The sequence below is a fragment of the Eulemur rufifrons genome, chromosome 7, assembly GCF_041146395.1.
Source record: "Eulemur rufifrons isolate Redbay chromosome 7, OSU_ERuf_1, whole genome shotgun sequence".
In the NCBI taxonomy this organism is placed as follows: domain Eukaryota; kingdom Metazoa; phylum Chordata; class Mammalia; order Primates; family Lemuridae; genus Eulemur; species Eulemur rufifrons.
The window spans coordinates 273857286-273882552 of NC_090989.1; the positions used below are offsets into that span (position 1 = coordinate 273857286).

The following is a 25267-nucleotide window of genomic DNA, read 5'->3' on the forward strand; positions in this document are numbered from 1 at the left end:
TTATTTAGATTGACATTCTTTTATTACTTTAGATCAGAGTTCACAAAACTGTGAGGAGGCACATGCAGTTCTGATGGAGAGGACCACATATCATTGGGGTTTCTCACATGGTGAGAGAAATTGTTGGGTGGTACTTTATGTTCCATCTTTTTGGGATTTTGAGAAGAGAATGATTGTTCATTTGTACAAAAGTTACTTGAATTATACTAGGTGGAAACATGACAGCATTTTATGAGAGTTAGCCAAATCAACCCTGGTGATCAATGGGGTGACAAATGTCACAGCCAGATCACCCTCACATCTGGTTTTATGACAATTAGGTATGGGTAGAAGGGTGAGAATGGGTGCTTTGTAGCAAAATGGGTGGACTGTAGTAGCCATTTGCCTGTTTATTTCCGAATCTATTTTTTTCATTTTTCCTGTGCTCTGCTCAATGTGGCAGAGACTTGTTCTCTGACTATTGCATAGCATCAGGCAATGAAAAATATTGACAAAAAAGCAGGTTAGGAAGAAAGGACAGACTGGATCTCTACCTGCCCCTACCCACACACACTCTGGTGTCATATCTAGCAGTAGCTGGAACTCTCTCTCTCTGTTGTCCCAGCTCATACAAGGTAACTTCTGCTAGGTTCTAGCTCTTTCTGGACATCCTACATTTTCTCTACAGCCCTCAGGGTGTTGCTGCCTTCATTTAAAAAAAATTATGGATTGTCTGATTCTTTCTTGTATCTACCCTCAGCTCTTTTATCACTTATATGTCCAATTCCCACTGTTTGAAATACCTAGAATAGTAGTTTCTGTTTTCCTAGCTAGACCTCAACTATTCATAAAATGTCTGTGTGCATGTGTATAATGTGTGTGTGATGTAAGTCAATTTGTATAAAATGTTATATAAGGACATGTGTGAGTATATGTGTGTGTATATATATATTCATGTGGTGGGTATATAAATGCATATAAAAGGAATATGGAAAGACAGGTTTTCAAAGATAAAGTAAAGGGGGGATTTCAATTTTCTCTCCCTATATTTTTATTTTCATAAGTTTTTACAACAAATAACTTTGTAAAGCATATAGTTATGCATGTATTATTAAAGCATATAGTTATTTTGCATGTATTATTAAAGCATATAGTTACTTTGCATGTATTATTAAAGCATATAGTTATTTTTTAATAACACAAAGATTCCTAACTAACTGCCCATCTGGTGGCAGCTTTAATGTTCTCAAAGTTTTACATATAGGGCATTTTAGTGTAGTTGCAGGAATCTTCCTTTCCCCACACCTCTAGACAACTCCTTTCCTTAAGCAATATGAAAAATGTGTATCTACTTGGATCAATTAAAATATTTCAAATTTTCTTGTAACAGAATCTATTTTATTCAATGTGATCTAACAAATACTATTTCCTCAACATGCTCATCCACATCTGATTTCAACAAACTCATTCTGCAACTACTGAATCCCATGTTATACGGTTCAAAATGAATGTGAGGATAAGTATGAATTTGCTGTGTGGCGGGCTTGCCATTTTGTTAGTGATTTTTCAGTGCTAAAATTTGTCAAGTGCTAATTTTCTAAGGAATAAGACAATTTTCTAAAGAATAAGACAAAACAATGCTCTTAAACTCAGAAATGTGAAGGAAGAGCTATAAAATTAAGCCGTCACTCTAAGAAGTTCATAATTCTTAATATCCCAAGAGAGTTTGACAGTTCTGATATCAGAATTCCTTTTATGACGGAAATCCCAGCAATATTCTGGTGATAAGATTTTAGTGGGTTTATGCAGAAAGAAATACTTGTTTAAGTGGCTTTCATCATGCCACATTGCTTCAATGTTATTTTTCTTGTCATTCATGATTCCTTTGGTGCATTCCCTGGCAATATTGAGAACCTGAATGGGAGTGCCACCAAAAACAGCAGCATGGTAATAAAAATCCCCCTGACCCATAGGTATATAAGCTTGTGATAACTGATTTCTCTCATAAGGTACCATCATAGGAGTTGCCTGATACCAATAACTATGTAACTGAGCTACTGACTCTCCTAGAGTCTCCAATCCATACTCTCTTTCAAATATTTGGTCCACATCCATACAGAAGAGGAAGTCAACTTCATATTGGATGTGATTGACAATGTGTTCACCAATGGTCTTCATGCGCATCATACTGATATCTTGCCATCTCCTCTCTCTCTTAATTTCAAAAACTTTGAATGTACGGAGAGGATTCAGAGGTATCCAAGGCATCTTGGAGAAGTTATCTACCATCACATAAATTATGACTTTCTGGTCAATCATAAAAAACTTATCAGCAGATAACAAAAACTTTTTCAAATAGAAATCAAGATATCTGTGAATAAATAAGAAGTGATTAAGTTCATTTTCTTATATTTTAGTGGAACACATGTTATTTAAATTACACTGACTTTAGCTTATCCAGCAATGCTGCTAGCAACCAAATATTATAAATGCTTCTTGAGTTGTATTTAAGTGATACAGAAAAAAGTGAAATTATCTACCTTTCCTTTCTCTGACAGGGTTCTACAGGTCATAGGATAGAAGAGTTCCTCATGAGAAGGAATGAAACTTGGTGAGATCAGAAAATTAGCAGAACCCAGCCTAAAATGAGAGCCAGAGTTTTTCAGGGTTATCAGAGCAATGAGCACCTGCTCTGGGGCTTATAGGCAGGAAAGGTATTGAGTCATTGTAGGGGGTGTTATCATTGTCTGTGTCTTGCTTTATGAATAGTTACTTATGCATACAAGATCAGAGGTGACATAGTCAATAATCCACCATCTGCATCATTTTTCTTATTTTTTCTTGTGTCCTTTATTAGGATGCTAAAATAGCTGGATTGAAAAACAAAACTTTCTCTTTTCTAGTCTCTCAAGCCAGTAAAAGAGTCTCAGAATAAACAGCCTTAGGTAAATGCAAAAAAGGAAAGGTGGCTCACCCTAAATAAGTGGCTCACCTTAAACAATGTTTAAAAATCCTTAAGAATAAATTGTGGATGTTGATTTAAGTTTTAAGAAATATAGCAGATTAAAGATCAGGAGAAAACTTGCTAGTTTAGAACATCTAAAATTATTAGGTAAATTATGAAAAGTGTCACTTAAAATATTCTACTGAGCTAGAAGCTAGCAACTCAAATCCAAAGAAGTCCAATTATTCATACTTCTTTTATGGTTAGTACTCTTGTGTTATGTTTCAGAAATCTTCGCCTCCTTAAGGTAATGAAAATATTCTACATTTTCTTCTAGTAGCGTTATTGTTTTAACATCTACATTTTAAGTCTATTACCCATTTGAATTAATTTTGTATATGGTGTAATATAGGGCAAATTTAATTTTTTTCAATTTTGAAAAATCTTTCTACTTTGAAACAATATTAAATTTCAGAAAAGTTGCAAATATATGATAGAGTGCCTATATATACATATATCAAATATATGATAGAGAGCTCCTTCATCTAGCTTCCCTTAACATTAACATCTTATGTGACCATTGTACATTTGTCAAAACTAGGAAATTATTAGTGTTAAAGTACTACTAACTAAATTACAGATTTTATTTTGATTTTACCACTTTTCCCCCAATGGCCTTTTTAGTTTCCATGATCCAATCCAGCACACACATTGCATTTAGTCCTCATGTCTCCTTAGTCTCCTCCTATCTGTGTCAGTTTCTCTTGTTATTCATAACCCTGACAGTTCTGAAGAGTCCTGATCAGATATTTTGTAAAATGTCCCTCAATTTTTTTTCAAAGGTTTGTCAATTTTGCTGATCTTTTTCTAAGAACAATTTTTGGCTTTAATGATTCTATTTTTAAAAAATTCTTTATTTCATTTATCTCTGCTCTAATCTTTATTGCTTCTTTTTTTTCTGCTTGCTTTAGGTTTTGTTTGCTCTTCTTTACCTAGTTCCTGAAGATTAGGCTATTGATATAAGATTTTTATTCTTTTTTAATGTTGCTATAAATTTCCCTCTGAGCAGCGCTTTTGCTGCATAATTTTGATATGTTGTATTTTTGTTCATTCATCTTATTTTCTAATTTTCCTTGTGATTTCTTCTTTGACCCATTGGATGTTTAAGGGTATGTTGTTTAATTTCCACATATTTGTGAATATTTCAGATTTTCTTCTGTAATTGATTTTTAATTTCATTCTGTTGTGGTCATAAAAGAAACGTGGTTTTATTTCAATTTTGAAAAATTTATTGAGACTTTTGAAGTCTAAAATATGGTCTGTCTTGAGAAATGTTCCATGTACACTTGGGAAAAATGTGTATTTGTTGGGTGGACTGTTCTATATACATTTGTTATAGCACTGAGTTCATACATTAGTAAAGAGGCTGTGTAGGCCGGGCGCGGTGGCTCACGCCTGTAATCCTAGCACTCTGGGAGGCCGAGGCGGGAGGATCGCTCAAGGTCAGGAGTTCGAGACCAGCCTGAGCAAGAGCGAGACCCCGTCTCTACTAAAAATAGAAAGAAACTATATGGACAACTAAAAATATATATATAGAAAAATTAGCCGGGCATGGTAGCGCATGCCTGTAGTCCCAGCTACTCGGGAGGCTGAGGCAGGAGGATCGCTTGAGCCCAGGAGTTTGAGGTTGCTGTGAGCTAGGCTGACGCCATGGCACTCACTCTAGCCTGGGCAACAAAGTGAGACTCTGTCTCAAAAAAAAAAAAAAAAAAAAAAAAAAAAAGAGGCTGTGTGAAGGAAAAAAGAGAGTGGCACTGCTTAGATATGATAATATTGAAAAATCATCTGACCTTGGGAAAACATAAATGTTATGAATAGATTTGTCTCCACTCAACCACAATGCCATCATGGTAAGGGATACCTGAATGGATACCATAATGGTCTATCTATGCCCCTATATCTCACCACTCTAGATAAGGGATGGTCAGTTATGTTTTTGGGAGATTGTTCAACCTATCTTGAACATTCAGTGCACACTATGAAGTTTGTAGATGTATACATCCAATTTAATGTCTTCTCCAATTTGGTCCAACTTTTAGAATTGGCATATAATCTTCAAAGTTAAATGTTTACTTTGAAATATTTCCTAGATTTATTGAACTTAAAGCTTTCTTCTTTTTATCTATATTTATTGTCTTCATAGAGTTTCAGAAGATAGGAGATCAATGCAATGGTGGTATTCATCCATCTTTAAATGACAATACTTCATTTTTTTTTTTTCAGAGTCTACTTTTTTTTCAGAGTCTATGGTTTTGATTTTCTATTTGGTTAGGAATTAAGAAGAAAGTGGCTTTTATTTTTAAATTACTGGATGATTTTATGTTCTCTTTTTATTTTTTGTATTATGATCAGTGGTCAGAAAATGTAGCAGGTAAAAATTCCTTTACAGACAATTGCAGTTACCTTGGCTTATTGTATATGGAACCAGTGTTCCTGTGAAAGATCCATAAGCACTCGTAAGTAAGTTTGTCTGAAAGTAGTTTATGACTTGGGTAAAGCATTTGGGGGAGCAAATTATTGAGTTGACTCAGTGTAAAGACAATGAAGAATGGCTATAACAGAGGCACAAACTTGTGAAGGAACAAAAGATATTTTAAATGTCTATTAAGAGACCCAGGAAATTAAGTTCATGTTGGGAGAGGATTTTAATATCAGATAACAGAAAGGGGTTTTGTTGGGGGTTTTTTGAGTGGACCAAGTAGATGATGATATTTAAAATGATGGCAGGAATTGACTTAGAGAAAATAATTATTAAATAAAATCATGAGGTGCTTCAGTATGTTACCTCCCATTTTCTACAATAAAAAGCCTGAATGTGCCCAGGTGTGGTGGCTCATGCCTGTAATCCTAGCATTTTGGGAGGCCAAGAGGGGAGGATTGCTTGAGCTCAGGAATTCGAGACCAGCCTGAGCAAGAGTGAGACCCTGCTTCTACTAAAAATGGAAAAATTAGCTAGGCACACACCTCTAGTCACAGCACCCAGGAGGCTGAGGGAGGAGGATCGCTGGAGTCCAGGAGTTTGAGATTGCAGTGAGCTATGAGGACACCACTGCACTCTACCTGGTGCAACAGAATGAGACTCTGTCTCAAAAAAAAGCCTGAATATAAGACATTTGACCTCATTACCTACCTTCCCACAGCAAACACAGTCAGCCCCACAGTAATTTTATGATTTTGATAATAATTTTCCAAGACTGACTCATTGTAAGTGCCATGCCACACAACTGGAGCTGACCATTCAGTAATAGTCAAGTTCGTGTATGCACTGTAAGAAAGACATAACATTTTGAACAAAATACATTATAAATACAAAATAAAACAGCAGGAGATAATATTAATTCATAAAGCCTGAGTCTGATTGCAGCATCTCCTTACACGTAACCCAAAGCCTTGATGGTTATGATAAACTGGAGAAACAATATATAAGAAATGGCCAGATCATTACAAAAGTACACTTGTAGATTATTTATATTGTGATTCCAAGATCTTTCAGGACACATAGTTGAAATGTGTCCCAAAGTCTAAAGTAATAATTTCTCTTATGTTTAGCGCAAACCTCTGGGTCTTAGGTTTTTTTATTTTATTTTCAAAGACTATATTTTTTAAAGTGAACTTCCCAGTTTTCATAATCTGAAATGCTGTCAGTGCTAATATTGCTGCATACTATCAGAATCAACTTTGTGAGAACTCTGGATAATAGTCAAAGGTTTAGAGCAACCAAGTAAAAATTAAATCAAGAAAAAGATGACTCAACATGGTAGGAATAGGAAAGCTTTGTGATATTTTAACTTAAATTTGACCCAACTCCCTCCCCAATGTGTCAGCAGTATTGAAGATAGCAGATCATGTTCCCAGTGTGAATATCTGGTTCTGGAGGGAGCAGAATGGACCTTATTCTCAAGAAACTGTGTTTGTCTGTTCTGACATGCCTGAGAGTTCCCTGAAGGACTGACACAAAGCACTTTCCGTTGTTTTAGCTAACTCAGACCTCTCTCGAGGTGGAAAAGTGGCCAGGCAGAGGGTATTCCTTGAACACATTTAAAAAAAAAAAACAAGTCCCTGCTACCCTACAAAAGGCTATAGATGAGGAAAACACTTAAGATGCTGAAAGCCTGGGAGGAAAACTTGGGAAGAGAGTTACTTTGGAAAATAAGGGATTCAACAACCTCTTATGTATAACGAGATATTTAGAAATCCATGCAAGTTCCAGGGCAGGATATGTGCTCAGAAAAGATGAGAGAAGACTCTAAGCTTTCACCTCTGGCTGACATTTAGGATCAGTGTAAGCAGGAAGTTAAGGCTAAGGCAGAGTTGTGAACAGCTGGCGGAAACATTGCAGGAGAGGCCGAAACACAGAGACAATCTGCAAAGACTGAGAGAGATTTTTGTTTTCTTCCTTCTTTCCTTCCTTTCTTGCTCTCTTGCTTTCTTTCTTTCTCTTCTTATTCTTTCTTCTTCTTTCTCTTTCTCTCTCTCTCTCTTCTCTCTTCTTGTTCAATAATAAATTATGAAGCATGAAAATAAACAAGAAAGTATGGCCCATTCACAGGAAAAAAATTAATAGAAACTGTCCTCAAGGAAGCCCAGACACTGTATTTACTAAACAAAAACTTTAAATTAATGGATTTAAATATGTTCAAAGAACTAAAGGAAACCATGAACAAAGAACTAAAGAAACCAGGAAAATAATGTTTCAAGCAATAGAGATTATCAATAAAGAGATAAAGATTAAGAGAGTGACATCAGCAAGATGGTTGACTAGAGATGCCTGGTGTTCATCCCTTCCCCCACAAGAAAGGACCAAGGCAATGAATAAACAGCTAAGATTTGACTAGAGTGTCAAAGGGAGAGTGCTGGAGTGCAGTAGGGGAGTGGAGATACACCTGTGGTAACTGGAAGTCCAGGAGGGCAGTGTGGAAGCACCTGGCCTCTGCAGCCCCATCTCCCCTGCCTGGATTGGATCTGCCTGGAGTCAGGAGGGACTTCCTATTGTGGGGAAAAGCCTAAGCCACTTGTGTGGCTTACAAACACCACTTGTGTGGATTACAAGGAGACTATACTACTGCATCCACCTAGAAACAAGGCCAATGCACCCCACCAAACTGATAGTCCAAGACCCATTCATATGAATAAGTCTTTCCCATTGAAACCTACTTCATAAAATTGGAAGAGGCAACTTTTCCATCAGATGCAAGAAATCAATGTAGGGACACCTCAAACATGAAAAAGCAAGAAAACATGATACCTCCAAAGGAAAACAATAATTCTCCAGTAACAGATCCCAATCATAAGGAAATATTAATATATGAAATGTCAGAAAAAGAACTGAAAATAATAATTGTAAGGAAAATCAGTGAGATACAAGAGAATACAAATAGACAATTCAACGAAATGAGGAAAACAATTCAAGATTGCATTGCTAGGGTGGGACTTATAGGAACAGGGAGCAGACAAGAAACTTATGGAAAACAGGAAAGAACAAGTTTCTTCTTCCTCCAGCCTTGTAATTTTCCTCCAGTGCCCTCTGTTAGCAGACCCTAACAGGATACCAGCTAGCAAAGGAGAAATGCAATGCTTCTTCACCTCAACAATAGCAATTCATTCCCAGAACAGCAGATGAATCTAGTTTTCAGTTTTTCAAACACTTAAAAAACCAGCCTCATTGTGCCTCTCCTTAGAGGTGTTGACCCCAGCTCCAGGAGGCCTCCATAGAGCTCAGAGACACCAGCACCAGTCGAGTGGCATCAGAGTTTAAGCTCCATGAGCTTCTTCTCTAAATTTCTTTTCTTTTTTTTTTTTTTTTTTTTTTGAGACAGAGTCTCGCTTTGTTGCCCAGGCTAGAGTGAGTGCCGTGGCGTCAGCCTAGCTCACAGCAACCTCAAACTCCTGGGCTTAAGCGATCCTACCGCCTCAGCCTCCCGAGTAGCTGGGACTACAGGCATGCGCCACCATGCCCGGCTAATTTTTTCTATATATATTTTAGTTGGCCAGATAATTTCTTTCTATTTTTAGTAGAGACGGGGTCTCGCTCTTGCTCAGGCTGGTCTCGAACTCCTGACCTTGAGCGATCCACCCGCCTCGGCCTCCCAGAGTGCTAGGATTACAGGCGTGAGCCACCGCGCCCGGCCTCTAAATTTCTAATGTTTAACAATTCCTACCTCTTCCTTTTGTTCTTCAGTCCTAGGAGGAATAATTAGTTCCCTAGTTGTTACTTTCATGATCCCTTAGGGTTCCCTTTTCAGTCTTTCCCTTACCTAGTTAACAACTTTATATTGGTTAACAATTCTCTGTTTAAATAATTGGTGTGCTTTCTGTGGCCTAGTTGGACTCTGACAAATGTTATGATATTATGAGATGAATCATGGACCATTATCCAGTCATGAACTGAACCTAGATGTCTCCTTTCAAAGTTTTAATTAGGGGAATTCCTTAAAGCCTATAGCATTGGGGTGAAAGATGGAGGGTGGAGGGAGAATATGGAAGCAGAGAGGAAGACTATTGGACTAAAAATAGGAAATGCATAGACAGCCCACCTATCCCCTTTGGGCTTCAGGTCTCTCACTGGTGAAGTGAGGAGAATGAACCAAATCATCTCAAATACCTTCTCACACTTTTAGCCTGCCGTCTTCCTGGGACTTTTGAGTTTATGCAGTTTAAACTCTTACTCATGGAGGATGTGGGTCCAAACGTCCAGTCCCATTGGGTCTTGGCCGCTGCTTATTTTTTGAAATATTGTAATCAAAGACCTATCTACTCTCCAACATTTGGAATACCAGTAGTGATATTGTTGCTGTCTATTAACTTCTATGGATTAATCTCACACGTGCAAGATTTGGATTCTTACATGGGATGAAACCAGTCTGACAGCTGTAATTCTGGTTGATTTTTCTGAGACCTATAAGGACAAAGAATGCAAATAGTCATGCTATGTCTGCTGGAGTTTGAAATAATTGAGTATCAAGTCATGGGCTGTATTAGAAGATACAAAATTAAAAATGAGTGCGGCAGTGAGAAAAATAATGAGGAACTTTTATGGTGGTGGCACAGAAAAGTCATGGTTTCCAAACTAAACTTACCTTTCTGTGCTGTCCAGAAATTTTGATGTGTTTCCATAGTTCTCATTCTCATTATTCTAATTCATGGAGAAGATAGCAGCCATCAGATGAAAGCTCCCTTAACTTTCTGCCACCTTTCCTCCAAATTTACCTATAGCACTAAGCTTTTTTCCTTCTTTCACAATGGAACTATATCCCTACTTTCTGTCTAAGGTTAGCCTTAAATATCCTATTTGCTCAGGAGCCTTGATTTGACATTTATTCTCAGAAGAGTTTCTCCTATCCCGTCTATTTTATCACATGACACTCTCTTCTGTCACATCCTGTGGCTTCAAATTTTTACATACAACTTAGACCTCTCCCACAAACTTAAGACTCGAATATAGAACTGTGTTCTGAGGTTCTCTCCTTGCATTTTGCAGATACCACAAAATGAAGACGTTTAATGTTAGTCATCATCTCTCCCCAAGATTATCTGCCCTTCAAATGGTGCATTATCTCACTGGGTCCACCTGGATGGCCAAGGCAGAAACATGAGAGTCTTTCTATACTCAGAGCGCTCCCTAAATCCTGACATCAAATCCATCATTAAATCCTGTTGGTTTTACCTCCAGAGAATCTCTCAAATCCATCACTTATCTCCCTTCCCTGCCACCACATGACTTCAAGTCACCATCATCTCTTGTCTGGGCTACTGCAATAGCCTCCTAATTGGTATCACTGTTTGTATGCTTTAAAAGAAGACTTTGAAGTATGAAAAATCTCAAAGGTACACAAATGTAAATAGACTAATATAATGAACCTCCATATTCCCATTCTCCAGAATTATTAATAGCAAGGTATTACCCTCTCTGCCTGACTTTGAATTGCCTCTTTTAAACCCATTCTTTGTATTTCAAGTCTGCTTCCAATATCATGTTTTTGAAGCTCCAGTTTTGCCATGTCATTATTCTGTTTAACAGTGTTCAGTGGCTTCCTGTTGTCCTGAGGATCATGTCCACATTTCTTATATGGCCACAGTGTTTTTCATGACCTGGCCCTTTACACTATTTTAGCTGCATCTCCTATCAAGCCCGTATTATTATGATTTTCCAGGCTCACTGGCCTTTTTTTATTTCCTTAAGCATGCCACAAGTTCCACCAGCTAATTCCTACATAGCCTTCAGATCTCATTTTAAATATCCCTTCCTAAGGGAGGAAGTGTTCCCTAATCTGCTAGATGAGGTTAGAGTCACTTCATTAATAGCTCATACTTACTGAATACTTTCCTAGGTATTACCTGAGTTAATCCACGTAGCACTTATGAGACTGATACTCTTATTATCCCTGTTCTACCAGATAAGGAAACTGAGGCACAAAGAACTTTCATTATCTTGTCCAGAGTCACACAGTAAGTGGAAAGACAGTTTTTCCTGAGTCCTTCCTCTTCCTCTTCACTATATACTAATAGCACTCTGGGTATAGAGCTAGGACACCTTTGGAGAGTTGGTCCTGGGCTGAGTTAATGAAGCGATTGGCAACTGTGGAGCTGAGTCATATGTCATGAGACTGTCTTTATCCTATTCACACAGATAGTAACTGCGATGTTAGGGGTATGACTAAGACATGGCATTCTACTCAAACAGCTACCACCATTGATAGCTGTGCCTTGGGATGATGAGTGTTAGTATGTTAAGGTTGTAGAATACTGATGCTAAGGAGAAATTAATAATAGAACTATTGTTTGAATGTATTACATTAAACATATTTGTCAGAAAACATTTTATTCTATTTATTCTCCCAGTTTCTGCTGCAGCAGACTTTTCCTTGAATGTTCTCATCTTTGCCTAGAGATTTTCCTGTTGATTTCAGGTAGTTGAAAGTTATTGTCCCCTGTTAGCCTTGGCTATATAGAGGGGAAACATACCTTATTCATATATTGTTTTCATGCATGGCATAGTTCACCCAGGTTCAACTAGGTACATAAGTCATGGTCTTAGTGGGGAATGTTGTAAATCAGAATCATCAGAGAGACAGGGCCCCTGCACACAACCAGCATCAGAAAAGAAAGCTGCTCTTCACTTCTCTATGTGGGTTCCCATGACTATAGGAAGAAATGGAAGAACATATTTTAATATTGAATCTTGCAAAATCTTTGCGAAAGTTTTCCTCCCAGGACACATTCTGATGGTATAATTTGTATATGGCATGTGGTCAATACAGTCTCCTGAGGGTCTTCCAGCCAAGTCTTTACTTCTGTGTGTTTGCCCAGAGCTTTAAAAGACCTAAGCTTCCTTGGGGCTGTGTTTTGGCTTCCGTGATATGTAATTCTGCAATATGTTTCAGAACAAGTTCCCACTTCTCTGTCAGAGATGGCCCTCTCCAGTCTACTCTGGCTTTGGTTCCTAGTCTGACCTTAGCGAGTTGTCTCCAACATATGTTTGTAAAATTGCTTTGGTTTACTCTGCCTGGAGGAATCGAGGACCCACAGGCACTCCATTCCCTCCAACCAGTTTTGTTCTCAAGGAAGAGGTCACAACATATTTGGAAATGAGGACTTACCAGCAGTGATACATCCGCTGTAGTGTCTTTGTGCTTAGGATAAAGGAAGATCATTATATTACTTTTAAAGGTATATAAAGGTTTTCCACATATAAGATGACTAGGGCTAGAATCCATCAATCCATTTATTTCCTAATATTACCAAATATTTACCAAACACGTACTACATGCCAGGTACATTGTTGGTTATAGAGATGCGTAATGTACATAAGAATCACTATAATTAAGAACTTCATATGCTATATCTTAAAAACAACAACATCCAAACCTAATTTTTTGAGACACAAAAGAGAAGCTTAATATCATTAGAACAGTGAAACTTGCTAATTGCCAATGAAGTCTTTCTATGTGCCTTAAATTTGGAGAGGGCAAATACTGTATGTAGTGTCTGAAGTCTTCAACATCAGGGATGTTTCTTAAAGAAGATGCCACCTATTTTAAAATGGTAGTTTCTCTGTAACATTTACTAATATTACACTGCCACAGTAACTAGTAGCTTTGTATAGCTTCTCCTCATACATATGGGTCTACAAAAATTATCTTTAGCCACAATCCCACTAGAAACAAAAGGATTTGGATGCTGAAGACTATGTTCATGCTGATATATTTGGATATCATTTAGGTGTATTTGGGTATATTTGGATTGAGATGTTCGGATGCTGATTTATTCAGGGGTTGAGCTTATCACCTTTTTGACATACCAGATCCTTACCAAACATCAGGAAAAAAATCATTAAGTTTTTATAGTTACCTGAAATAATACTTCCTACACAAGGCCCATAGAGACAATAAAATCAGTAACAACAGAATTATTTTTCTTTTGTATATCATTCTTTCCTGGGAGGAAAAATAAACAAAAGAAAGTAGATTAAATAAAGTACAGTATATACAGAATAAGCTGTGGTAAAGCCTGCTTCTCTGTGACTTAAACTAGATGTTTTAACAGATAGCGACTAGCAATTAAAATATTGCTACTCTTTGGCTATCTGTCTGTATGACAATAGAGTTCAGTCTGTAGAGACACTTGGTTTTATTTGAGCTAGCTGCAGAAAGTCTTAGACATTAGCTGGTCTTAGCTGGCCTTGATGCAAGAGATCTCATAACTTTCATTTGTCTTTTCTAAATTACAAAGGGTTTTACTTGCAGAAAAGAAATGTAGAAATGCCACTTCCCAGCCTAACTTCTGGGGCCGGGGGCTGTCAGTGAAAAGAGATACTTATGAAAATACTTACCTGCACTCTAAAGAGTTGTATATTTATGAAGGAAGTTGTTATTTTTAGTTACGTGATATTATGAAGTTGATCATTCCAAGAAACATGATAAGACTGACAGCAGCATAAAACATATGCCCATTATCAAAAGTATTTGAATATCAAATTGGTTCAGAGCACAGGCTGGAGTCTCGACTGTAATTTTTAGGTTATCTGTGCATTGACCTTGGATTTTTTGCCATCATAGTTACAAAACTCCTTTGTGTTATTTATGCACTATGAAATTATCTATGTGCAGAAAAGGAAGTACATATGGCTCAATTTGGTTGAAAGTAAGGACAATGTCTTACCTTTTGTTTTCCTAAAATCATGTAGGAATTTCAAACAGATTCTTCATTGGAGACTCTTAACGTTTATGGTATAGTAGTTTAAGAAGACATGTGGAGAATCTCAAGGGGGCAGTTTTTAGGCAGGACATTTTGAGACCCTTGAAAAATCATGAATCAGATACTAAGTAGATTCTATGACTCTCCAGTTTGTGTGTTTATGATTTCAGTCTTCTATGAATGATGATGTCATCAGATTCTCTTTTGATGATGAAATAAGTAGATAGTTGCAATCGTAACAATTCATATGCCAGTAACCTCTCTTTGTCATTACCAGGGGACTAGATTTTGTCCCATTTTTTAAAAAATGAAAGATCCTTTAAGCTCCTTTTGTTTTGGGGGGAGTTTTAAAAGCTTTGTAATAAATTTTAAGTTGAGGTATAATTTACATGAAATAAAACATAATTTAAGTGTACATTTCATTGAGTTTGTTGTACACATACATATGAGCATAACAGCCACCTAAATGAAGACACAGAACATATTCATGACCCCAGTAACTTTCCTTAGGCCCCTTTGAGTCAATACTCTCTCCCACCCAGGAAACCACTATAACCCAGATGTTGGAAGTGATAAATAAGAACTTTAAAGCAGCTATTATGAAAATGTTTAAGGATTTAATAGAAAATTTTATCAAAATGAAGGAATAATAGAAATTCTTAGCAAATCAATGAAAGCTATAAAAACAATGAATATTCTAGAACTTTGAAAGTACCATATTTGGAATAAAAATATAACTAGATGGATTTACAAGCAGATTGAACCCTGCAGAAGAACAGGTCAGTGAAATGAAAGGTAAATCAATGTTAATCATCCTGTGTGAAAAAGAAAGGAAAATGATTGATAAACAAAACCTCAGTGACCTAAGAGAAAATATCAATCAGTCTAACATGTATGCAATTGGATTCCCAGAAATACAGAAGAGAGAAAATGTAGCAGAAACAAAATTTTAAAAATTTCCAAAATTTGATTTAAAAGAAAGCTATAGGCCGGGTGTGGTGGCTCATGCCTGTAATCCTAGCACTCTGGGAGGCCCAAGTGGATGGGTCATTTGAGCTCAGGAGTTCAAGACCAGCCTGAGCAAGAGCAAGACCCCGTCTCTACTAAAAATAGGAAATTATATGGGCAACTAAAATATACATATAGAACAAATTAGCCGGGCATGGTGGCACATGCCTGTAGTCCCAGCTACTCGGGAGGCTGAGGCAGGAGTGTTGCTTGAGCCCAGGTGTTTGAGGTTGCTGTGAGCTAGGCTGACGCCATGGCACTCTAGCCCAGGCAACAGAGTGAGACTCTGCCTCAAAAAAGAAAAGAAAAAGAAAGCTAAAAACTTATAGTACCAAGAAGTTTAGCAAATCCCAAACAATAAAAATGCAAAGAAAATCCACCTAGGAAATCACAGGGCAAATTGCTGTATTTTATGCCAGTGGTTCTCAAAGTGTCTGCATACTAGAATCACCTGGGAAACTTGTAAACATCCCAATGTCCAGGCTTCACCTCATGCCAATTGAATTGGAATCTCTGGGTTGGACCCAGGCATCAATATTAGCTCCCTAGGAAATTCTAAGGTACAGCCAAGTTTGAGAACCAGTGCTTCATGTCTCCTACTACTAAGAAAGAGGACTAATTCCTGTGGGCTTCTTTGGATTTTGGAGGCAATGTCCCGCACGTGTGGCTGTCCAGCTGCCTTCCATTTACCTGATAAATATAAAAGCAGTGAGCTTCCAGTGGGACCCAGGTCAAGAGAAAGCTCTTCGACTGGTTCAGGTTGTAGGCAAGTTACCCTGCCACGACCCTTATAACCAGTCGTATCTTACATAGTTGAATGGGTCTGAAGTAGACTGGATGGTGGATAAAGATTGTGACTAGCCTTGATAGAAAATTTACAGCAGAGGCCCACTGAATTCCAGAGCAAGGGAATGCTGCTTGAGCAGGTAACCATCATTTCCCTCTTTTAAGTAGCACTTACTGTAATTTTTCCCCCTCTTTCTTTTTTGTCTTTCTGTATTGACTGTAGTGTGTTTGGGTGTGTGCTAAATTGACCATTTATTTCACAGATTGCAGAACAGTCAGATGAGCTGTCTAAGGGGCCAAAGGAGAAATGGTTAATACCTGGAGAAGTGGATTCTAAGAAGCCTGGCCCTATGATATTAACTGCGGATTCCGTGGTCTGCTACTAGGAGAGGGGGCTGTACTGGAGGAGTATATAACATTTTAGATCATGGGAGTATGTTAGATACATGGGAAGAAGTGATTGGCAGCCAGACAGCCATAGTGGAAAGTGGTAGACACTCTGAGAGTGTAGATACCCAGCTCCCAACGCTATATCCTCCTCTGAGAACTTCCCCATAGTGTAATCACCGTCCAGTAAATCTATGCTGAGGCACAGCAGCTGAGAGCAGGAGTGGCGCTGTGCCGTTTGGATGTTCTTTTCTAGGAATTTAGGGTTTTGAAGGAACAAACCCTGCGACTGGAGATAGTTGCAGCTGGGTTATATTAATGGCAGACTTCTAGGGGGAGTTCATAATTTTCAGCTGTTGAGGCCCTGAGCTTCCCTGGTTCTTGCTTATGGCATGGTTGTAGCGATATGCTGGTAAATTTTTAACAACTGACTCAAAAAAAAAAAAAAAAAAAAAAAAGAAAGAAAGAAAGAAAGGAAAAGAAAAAGAGCCCTAGTGTTTCTAGCGTTTGCTGATTCTGGTGTAAATACTCCCACTATGGTCTGTTTCAGGCTACTACAATGATGTCATTGAACAGGGATTTGAGAAGTACTGCTTGTAAGCTCTGACAAGCCAGTAGGAGCTGGCTTCAGCATGCCACTGCCTGCTCCTCAACTCTGCCTTGTATTCTCTCCAGTAGCCTCCCAAAAAACTCCTTTTGGGGTTTAGACAGCTCCTTGCAACCAAAATATCTTTAACTAAAACACCTGACCACCTCTTATTGTGAACAATTACATCCAATTCACTAAAAGTATGTTCTAATTTTGGCTGATTTTTCACAGCTACACCTTTTAAATATTTATAGCCATTTTCTCTTATATGCAAAATTAATATCTAATTCTACAAATGGGCATAGTCTTCACTAGTGCCAGAAAAAGATGTTTTAAATCACTGCGGTTGCTTAGGGTAACAGGGTTATCGTTGGAAATTCCTGCCCTCTGGTGTCCAGTAGCGGGAACTACTTTTGTGATAGCTGTGAATGTTAATGGAGGACGAGGAGGGGAGTTATGCAGTGGTCCCCAACCTTTTTGGCACCAGGGACCAGGTTCATGGAAGACAATTTTGCCATGAATGGGGAGGGGAGGGGGCAGGGAGGCGGAGCTCAGGCGGTGATGTGCGGCCTGGTTCCTAACAGGCCATGGACTGGTACTGAGCCAAGGCCGGGTTTGCCCGGGTGTTGGGAACCGCAGAGTTAGAGGCTCTTGACACCTGACAAGGGGCTGTTCCCAGGGTATAGACAAGCAGGTATTAAGCATATTGGTTCCCAATGTTTCTTTCTCAATGAAGTCTAGGAGGACTTTACACTGGGGTTTCTCAACCTCAATACTAATGACATTTTGAACAAAATAATACTCTGTTGTGGGGGTCTGTCCTGTGCATTGCAGGATGTTTGCAGCATACCTGGCATCTACCCAGTAGATGTTTATAACGCCATTCCACCAGTTGTGACAACCAAAAATGTCTCCAGACATTGCCATAGCCAAATGTCCCTGAGGAGAGAGGAGGGGAGCAATTCCCAGGCTGGGAACCACTGCTTCATGCTCATGAAGCAAATTTATTCCATGCGTCATTGACCTTGAAGCAGCACTGAACTTAGTACGTTATGGCACACCGAGTTAGAACCTAAGCCTGAAGCCTAGGCTACAACTCCTGAGTTCCCACTCTGTGTACTACAGGAGGAAAAGTTCCAGGTACCAGATATCAAAACATCAGCTTTTTAATAAACAGTTCACAATCAATTTTTTAAAATTAATTTCTTATGCGGCATGATGGGAGTGGATGTTGATGCATGCATTCATTCGTTTACTCAGTAAATATTTGGGAAGCAGGGCCTCTGAGTTAGGTGATGTGGTAGGTGCTGGAGCTGATGCAAAGGCAGATTACGGTCCTGCCTTTCAGGAGCTAGCAATCCTAGAGGGGTTCAGTGGGGATATTTTCAGTTACAAGTAGGAAAAAGCCCAATTCCAGCTGGTTTAATCTATAATGGGACTTGGCGCTTACACAGTTGAAAAGCCCACAGGCAGTGCAGACCAGGTAAGGCTGGATCGAGTGGCTCAAAGTTGTCACCAGGGACTTGGTTTCCTTCAGTGTCCCCGCTCTTCCTTTCCTATTGTCAATTTTATCCTAAGGCAGACAGACTTCTGTTGTCTAGCAGCCCCCAGTAATATACGCTTCCTCATGTCTACTAAAAGACCTGAAATTTACTTTGTTTAGACTAGTTTAGGCCACCTGCCTACCCCTGAGTCAATCGTTACCACCAGGGGGATGAAAAGTGCTGATTGGCTTAGCTTAGAGCACTTGCTTTGACCATGGCACCGGTTTCCATGGAAATTACACAGATTGCCAAAGGAAACCAGAGATTGTTGGGAAGGGAGAGAGCGCCACAGTACTGGGTGAATGTGGGGTGGTCAACCAGCCAAGGCCCTCGTGTGGTCTTTGCTTCTTGTCAACAGGCCCCGCCAGGTGATTTCATCCAGTCTCAAAGCCTCAGCACCATTTTTGCGGGTTTCCGTGAAAGTCTTATTGCAGCGCTCTGGGCTTCACAACTGCTGCTTCCCCCTTGGAAACCTCATTCCATCCACTCTTCACAGCGATCCCTTCTCTTCTTTCAAAGCTCAGTTCAGAGCCAGCCCCTCTGTGGCTACTTCTACCTCCTCAGACATCCTTCCTTCCTGCATACTCCCTTAGCCTTTGTACTCACCAGTACCTCATACCTGCTCAGGTTCCATGCTCTTGCTTCTCCAACTTTAGATCTACATTCTACCTTTGAAGAGTTTTTAGTCTACTAAATTCCCTCTCTTTAATGCCTAACAAAGGAATTGAGAGCTTTGATGGTGATTCCTTTGCTCAAAAATGAGATGGTTAAAGTGTGTGCATCTATATATATATGTGTGTGTGTGTGTGTGTGTGTGTGTGTAAAAAAGAGAGAGGCAGTCTGGAGAGATGGAAAGAGCGCAGGATTTAGTCAGACAATCCTGTGTTTAAATACTGGCTCTGCACCCTTTCAGATCTGAGACTTTGACCAATGGAGCCCCACTTGACCCTCTTCTCTCTTTAAAATGTATGCATGTTATGTTATATATTCACTCTATCACTTTTCTTATTTTTTATTTTATTTTTTGAGACAGAGTCTCACTCTGTTGCCCGGGCTAGAGTGCCATGGTGTCAGCTTCGCTCACAGCAACCTCAAACTCCTGGGCTCAAGCGATCCTTCTGCCTTAGCCTTCCGAGTAGCTGGGACTACAGGCATGTGCCACCGTGCCTGGCTAATTTTTTCTATATATATATTTTTTTTAGCTGTCCAGATCATTTCTTTCTATTTTTAGTAGAGACAGGGGTCTCGCTCTTGCTCAGGCTGGTCTCGAACTCCTGAACTCGAGCGATCCTCCTGCCTCAGCCTCCCAGAGTGCTAGGATTACAGGTGTGAGCCACCGTGCCCAGCCCACTCTATCACTTTTCTTTATTTTTTTATTAGGGTCTTGCTCTGTCGCCCAGGCTAGAGTGCAGTAACCCAATCATACTTCACTGTAACCTCAAATTCCTGGGCTCAAGCAATCACCTGGCTAATTTCTAAATTTTTTTGTAGAAACTGGGCCTTGCTGTGATACCCAGGCTGGTCTCAAACTCCTGGTCTCAAGCATTCCTCCCACCTTGGCCTCTCAAAGTGCTGGGATTACAGACATGAGGCGCTGCACCCAGCTTCTATGACTTTTCATGTTTGTGAGTATGCTATCATACCTATTAATTATTTATATAAGGCACATTTAATAAATACCTGTAATTATAAGTACTGCCATAGCTGACGTTCCCACATGGTAGTAACTTTGGCTAGGAGAGATAAAAGAAGGACAAAGAGAAATTCTTCAGGCCTTGAAAAAACTTTTCCCCTTCCAGCTGCTTGTGGTTCCCAGATGGAAGTGGAACGGAAGGCGGAGGCAAGGCTGTCCCTTCCACCCACTCCCTCTGCCTGATCACATCTTCCGTGGTGCAACAACTCGGTGCATGCCCGTGGTGCTCGCATCAGCCCTCCATGCACAGTGTAAAGAATGATAACCTAGGCTTTTATTTTTTTTACATGATGCATTTTAACTTATTTAATGCTTTAGGGGCAAGTTTGATGCATAAAAAGTGGGAGATGATACAGGCCTGGAAAGATACCGAGTTGTACTCTCCCTGACATGAAACATGGCCCTCCATATGTACCGTGTGAACACATCTGTCCTTGTGAGCTTCTCTGGTTTGAGCCTCAGTTCAGCCACTTACCAACTGGGTGGTTGAACCCTTCTGAACCTCACTTTCCTCACTCATAAAATGGGAGTAATTCTCTACTATGAGGGAATCATGGCCTGTTACATATGTTCAGTGCATCTCACTAGATCAAGCTGGTTTCCTTTTAATTTTTATGTTATAAATACACCTACTAGAAATCCAGACTTTCCACTGGCCAGATATATTCCCCAGAGTTCAGGACTAATAACCCCCGATATGGTTATATTATTGTTTTCCTCCTCTGCCCTGGTACCCCACCCTGGGCTTCAGGGATAAGCCTTTTCTCCTAATGATTCTTCTACTGGCAGTTAATTATTTCAGTGCATTGCTTTGGAAAGCTTTATAGAAGCATTTGTTACTTAAAAGTTTGAAACTCTCAAGCCTGTTCTATCTTTATAATAGTGGACACATTTCCAGAAGAGCATGAGAACTCTACTGAGTCTAAAAACTTAAAATTCTATAATTGATAATTTTGAACATCTTTAGGAGAAAATGTACAATCTATGACCAGACCCAAACATACTGAGAAAATAATTTATTTAATTGTAAATCAAGAACTTTATTTAAAAAAGAGTTTAATAACCATATATGCTATCGTAAATTTGTCCATTGGGGATTTAAATTTAAATGAATTTGAAAAATCAAGACAGTGCCTCAAAAGTAAACATCCACTCTTTTCTCTAAACTTACAGGATAGATCATTTCTTTGGTTCAGGACTTAAATCATTAAACTCTCCCTACTCCAAACTGGATGAAAAATAATTTGAGTAATAGGGAAGCAAGATTCTTAACTGATGTGTGGGCTACTTTTTTGTTTTCAAAGCTGAATTTAAGATTTTTGTTTGTTTTGTTGGATGTGAGATTTTTTGGCAAGAATTGAAGAGTAGGAGGCACAGTGAAAGGGTAGAGAAAAATGCAAGTTTCATTATATCAAAGAAGCCCATTGCACTGTACATCAAACTAGTGTAATGGTTTTTCAAATAAATTGCTTGAAAATGGAAACAAATGACCTAAACTGGAACACAAGCAAAATATAAATATTTGTACATATGTAAATTTTGCCTCCTGACTTGCATTTAAAAATATGTAGGATTTCATAGCTTCTCTTAGAGAAGGGAATTGAATGTTAAGCTGTTCAGTCCCGATTAGATCTCCCATTGCTATCCCTCATGCTTCTGTTATAAAATCAATTAACCATTTTGTCAAGTACATCTGATTATTACATTTCCATTGTGCAGACGGAACAGGGGAAAAGGAGAGGTTGCCTGACAGGAGGGCTTTTTCTCTAGTCCACTCCTTGATGTCAGCCCTCCTAGTGGGCATACGATGTGCTGAGGAACCCTGAGGTTTAGACTAGCTAAATGGTGGAACTGTCTGATGACTGATTGTCCTCTGATGAAGCCCAGGTCCTGGAAACAGAAATCCTTGCAAGCCTTTCCAATCCACTTCAGGCCTTTGGCTTCTCTGACATCATCTATATGCTCACCTCTATCATCCTCACCAAGGACTGAAGACACAAGTTGCAGAGTCTGGTAGACTGAATATGATTTGGACAAAACAAGAAGCATCTTCCATTCAAGTCCCTGTCCACACTGCCTCCTATTCAGTGCCTGCATCCGTGATGTATTTAAGCACCAACCCCATGCCCTGTGTCCCTCTAGGGTGGTACTGGCACTGCCCCACAGTGATCAGCCCTTCTCTTCCACTCTCTCTTTGTTATTTCATGGCAAACTCACACTGAGCACCCACTGGCTTCTTTGGGTTCCCTGGGGCTCCGTGATATCTACTGGGAACTGCCACCAATCTTTCACACATAAGCCAAACAAAACCATATCTTGATAAGAAAAGGACATAGACTACAAATGGCCTGAAGCAGTATGCTGTTGAGCCTTTTGAGGATGGCCAAGGTAAATGGTGTCCTTACCGAGAGTCCTCCTGCTGCAAAGCAATTTCATGTTGCTTTAGACCCATCAAAAACGGGAAGACACTGAAATCAAGGGGACAACTCCCCCAAACCATATCTTGTTGCCAAACACTTCCCTTAGCACCCTTTTCTCCAGCAATTATCTGGCAAATGTAGAGTTTTTCTGGCATTTTCTTTGCCTGTGCCAAGTTCTTTTTGATTCAGCCAATAGTATTTGCCCCAAACCCAGAATAGATCAGAAATCACTGGGAATTTACATCTGATTGCCATAAATTCATTCTCCCATATTACAAGGCTCAAAGTTACAAGGAGGAATAGTATGTGTTTGTCATCTTGGTTTTGTTAGTATTTTTTTAAAGTTAAAATTAAGTGTTACTTTTCTGAGAAAGTAGCCAGAATACTCTCTCAAATTCAGAAATCTACTGGCACAATTTGAAGTCAAACGTTATTTCTAACCAAATTATATTGTTTTGTCTGCCAAGATATCTTGACAATTTTAATATCTGAAGGCAGGCCTATATGAAAATCCCAGCAGTATTCTGGGGATAAGATTTTAGAGGGTTTGTTGAGAAGGAAATACTTATTTAGGTGGCTTTCATCATGCCACTCAGCTTCTATGTCATTTTTCTTGTCCTGCAGGATTCCCTTAAAGCACTCTCGAGTGATGTTGAGAACCTGAATGGGTGTTCCTCCAAAAATGGCCGCGTGGTAATAAAAATCTCCCTCTCCGAATGGAATGTATGCTGCTGACTCTTTACGCCTCTCGTAGGTAAACTCATCAGGATCTGCCTTGTACCACCAGGCCTGTAGCTGAGCCACTGACTGGCCCAGGGTCTCTACCCCAAAATTGTCTTGGAAGACCTGGTCCACGTCCATGCAGAAGAGGAAGTCAACCTCATGCTGGATGTGAGCCAAAATGTGCTCCCCAATGGTCTTCATGCGCATCATACTGATGTCCTGCCACCTCTTCTCAGGCTTGATCTCAAACACTTTGAAGGAACGCAGAGGACCCAGCTCTATCAAAGGCATCTTGGAGATGTCATCCAGCATGATGTAAAATATGACCTTGTGGCCAACCATGAAGTACCTATTAGCAGATGTTATGAACTCCTCCAAGTAATGCTCAATGTATCTGAAACAAAGAAGAAAGGGAAACATTTAACTTCTGGGATTCCTGCAGAAGAACACAGGCTATGGTAATCATCTTGTCTGTATTTTACGGTTAGGAGGGGGATGATTTCTTCCTATCCCAGATGTGTGTTTTCACGTGGAGGGACATCTGTTAGTGTAACACTCTGGGCTTCTCTTCACCAGTCACTCACTCATTCCTGGTGGAGGTGGAATGTCTTATCTGACTGCCAATTTTGGAACAGCAGCTGGACATATCCCTGTCCCTCCTATTCTCTTGCATGCCAGCCAGTCCAAGAGAGTAGGCGTTCTCAACTGCTTTGGGCCTTGCAGGAAGCCTAATGTTACAAGCTCTATTCCCACATCCTAAAGACCTGTAGTTCTAATGTTGTAGGTACCTGGGTGCCTAAGCCTTTCTAATTCTGTGGTTCAGTATTTAGGAGGTCCAGGGCCTGCAGATATAAGGCATATTCCCTACCAGCTTTACCTGTAACGAAGGTGATATTTACTGCCATCTGCTTTACTTACCCCTTTGTCTTGTTTATCAATTGGTTCAGACTCTGGACAGTCAAAGCAGGTGCTAATTTTTAAGCCTCCCTCAAAAACCCCGATATGTATCCCACTGTTGCTGCTGCCAGACCAGATGCAAGGGGGATGTGACCCTTGGGTCCACTGGGGATGCATTGAGCCCAAACAGCAGTGTTTTCTTAGCCTCCTCTGTGATACAGAGAATGGGTTATGGGACACAAATCTCCTTTCATGTTACATAGTCCTCCTTTCAGCCTCCCAACGGTCACCTAAAACACCAATCCATTGTCTACATACCATCATTATAAAATCCATGCAAACACCAGAGAAAACAACCTTTGATTTAATCTTACTTTAACTTTTTTCTTTGTCATAAAGACTTTTTTGTAAGAGAAGTTTTAGGTTCATAGCAAAATTGAGCCAAAAGTTCAGAGAGTTCCCATATACTTCCTGCCCCCACACTTGCACAGCCCCCCTGTCCCCCACCATCAACATCTGCACCAGAGTGGTACGTTTGTTACAGGTGATGAACATTGATATCTCACTATCAGCCAAAGTCCACAGTTTCCATTAGGGTTCACTCTTGGTGGTCTATGTTCTATGGGTTTTGATAAATGTATAATGGCATGTATCTACAATTATAGTATCATATAGAATAGTTTCAATGCCCTAAAAATCTCTGTGCTCTGCTTATTCATCCCTCCTTCCCCCACAAAACCCCTCACAACCGCTGATCTTTTACTGTCTCCACAGTTCTACCTTTTCTAGAATGTCATATAGTTAGAAACATAAAGTATGTAGCATTTTCAGTTTGGCTTCTTTTACTTAATCATGTGCATTTAAGATTTCTCCATGTCTTTTCATGGCTTGATAACTCATTTCTTTTTAGCAGTGAATAATATTCCATTGTCTGAATGTAACACAGTTTACTTTTTCATTCACCTACTGCAGGACATCTTGGTTGCTTCTAAGTGTTGGCAATTATGAATAATGCTTCTGTAAACATCTATGTGCAGATTTTTG

At 39.4% G+C, this 25267-nt stretch overlaps 1 protein-coding gene across 1 annotated transcript; it reads right to left on the reverse strand.

Annotated features, from left to right (window-relative positions):
• Positions 1-1656: 1656 nt before the first annotated feature.
• LOC138386002 (N-acetyllactosaminide alpha-1,3-galactosyltransferase-like) lies at positions 1657-24400 on the reverse strand. The gene is made up of 4 exons (XM_069472157.1): positions 24204-24400; positions 23169-23720; positions 6114-6248; positions 1657-2350 (listed from the first exon to the last, which is right to left on the reverse strand). The coding sequence occupies exons 1-4, from the start codon at positions 24398-24400 to the stop codon at positions 1657-1659; spliced, it is 1578 nt and encodes a 525-aa protein (XP_069328258.1).
• Between the last annotated feature and the right edge of the window lie 867 nt (positions 24401-25267).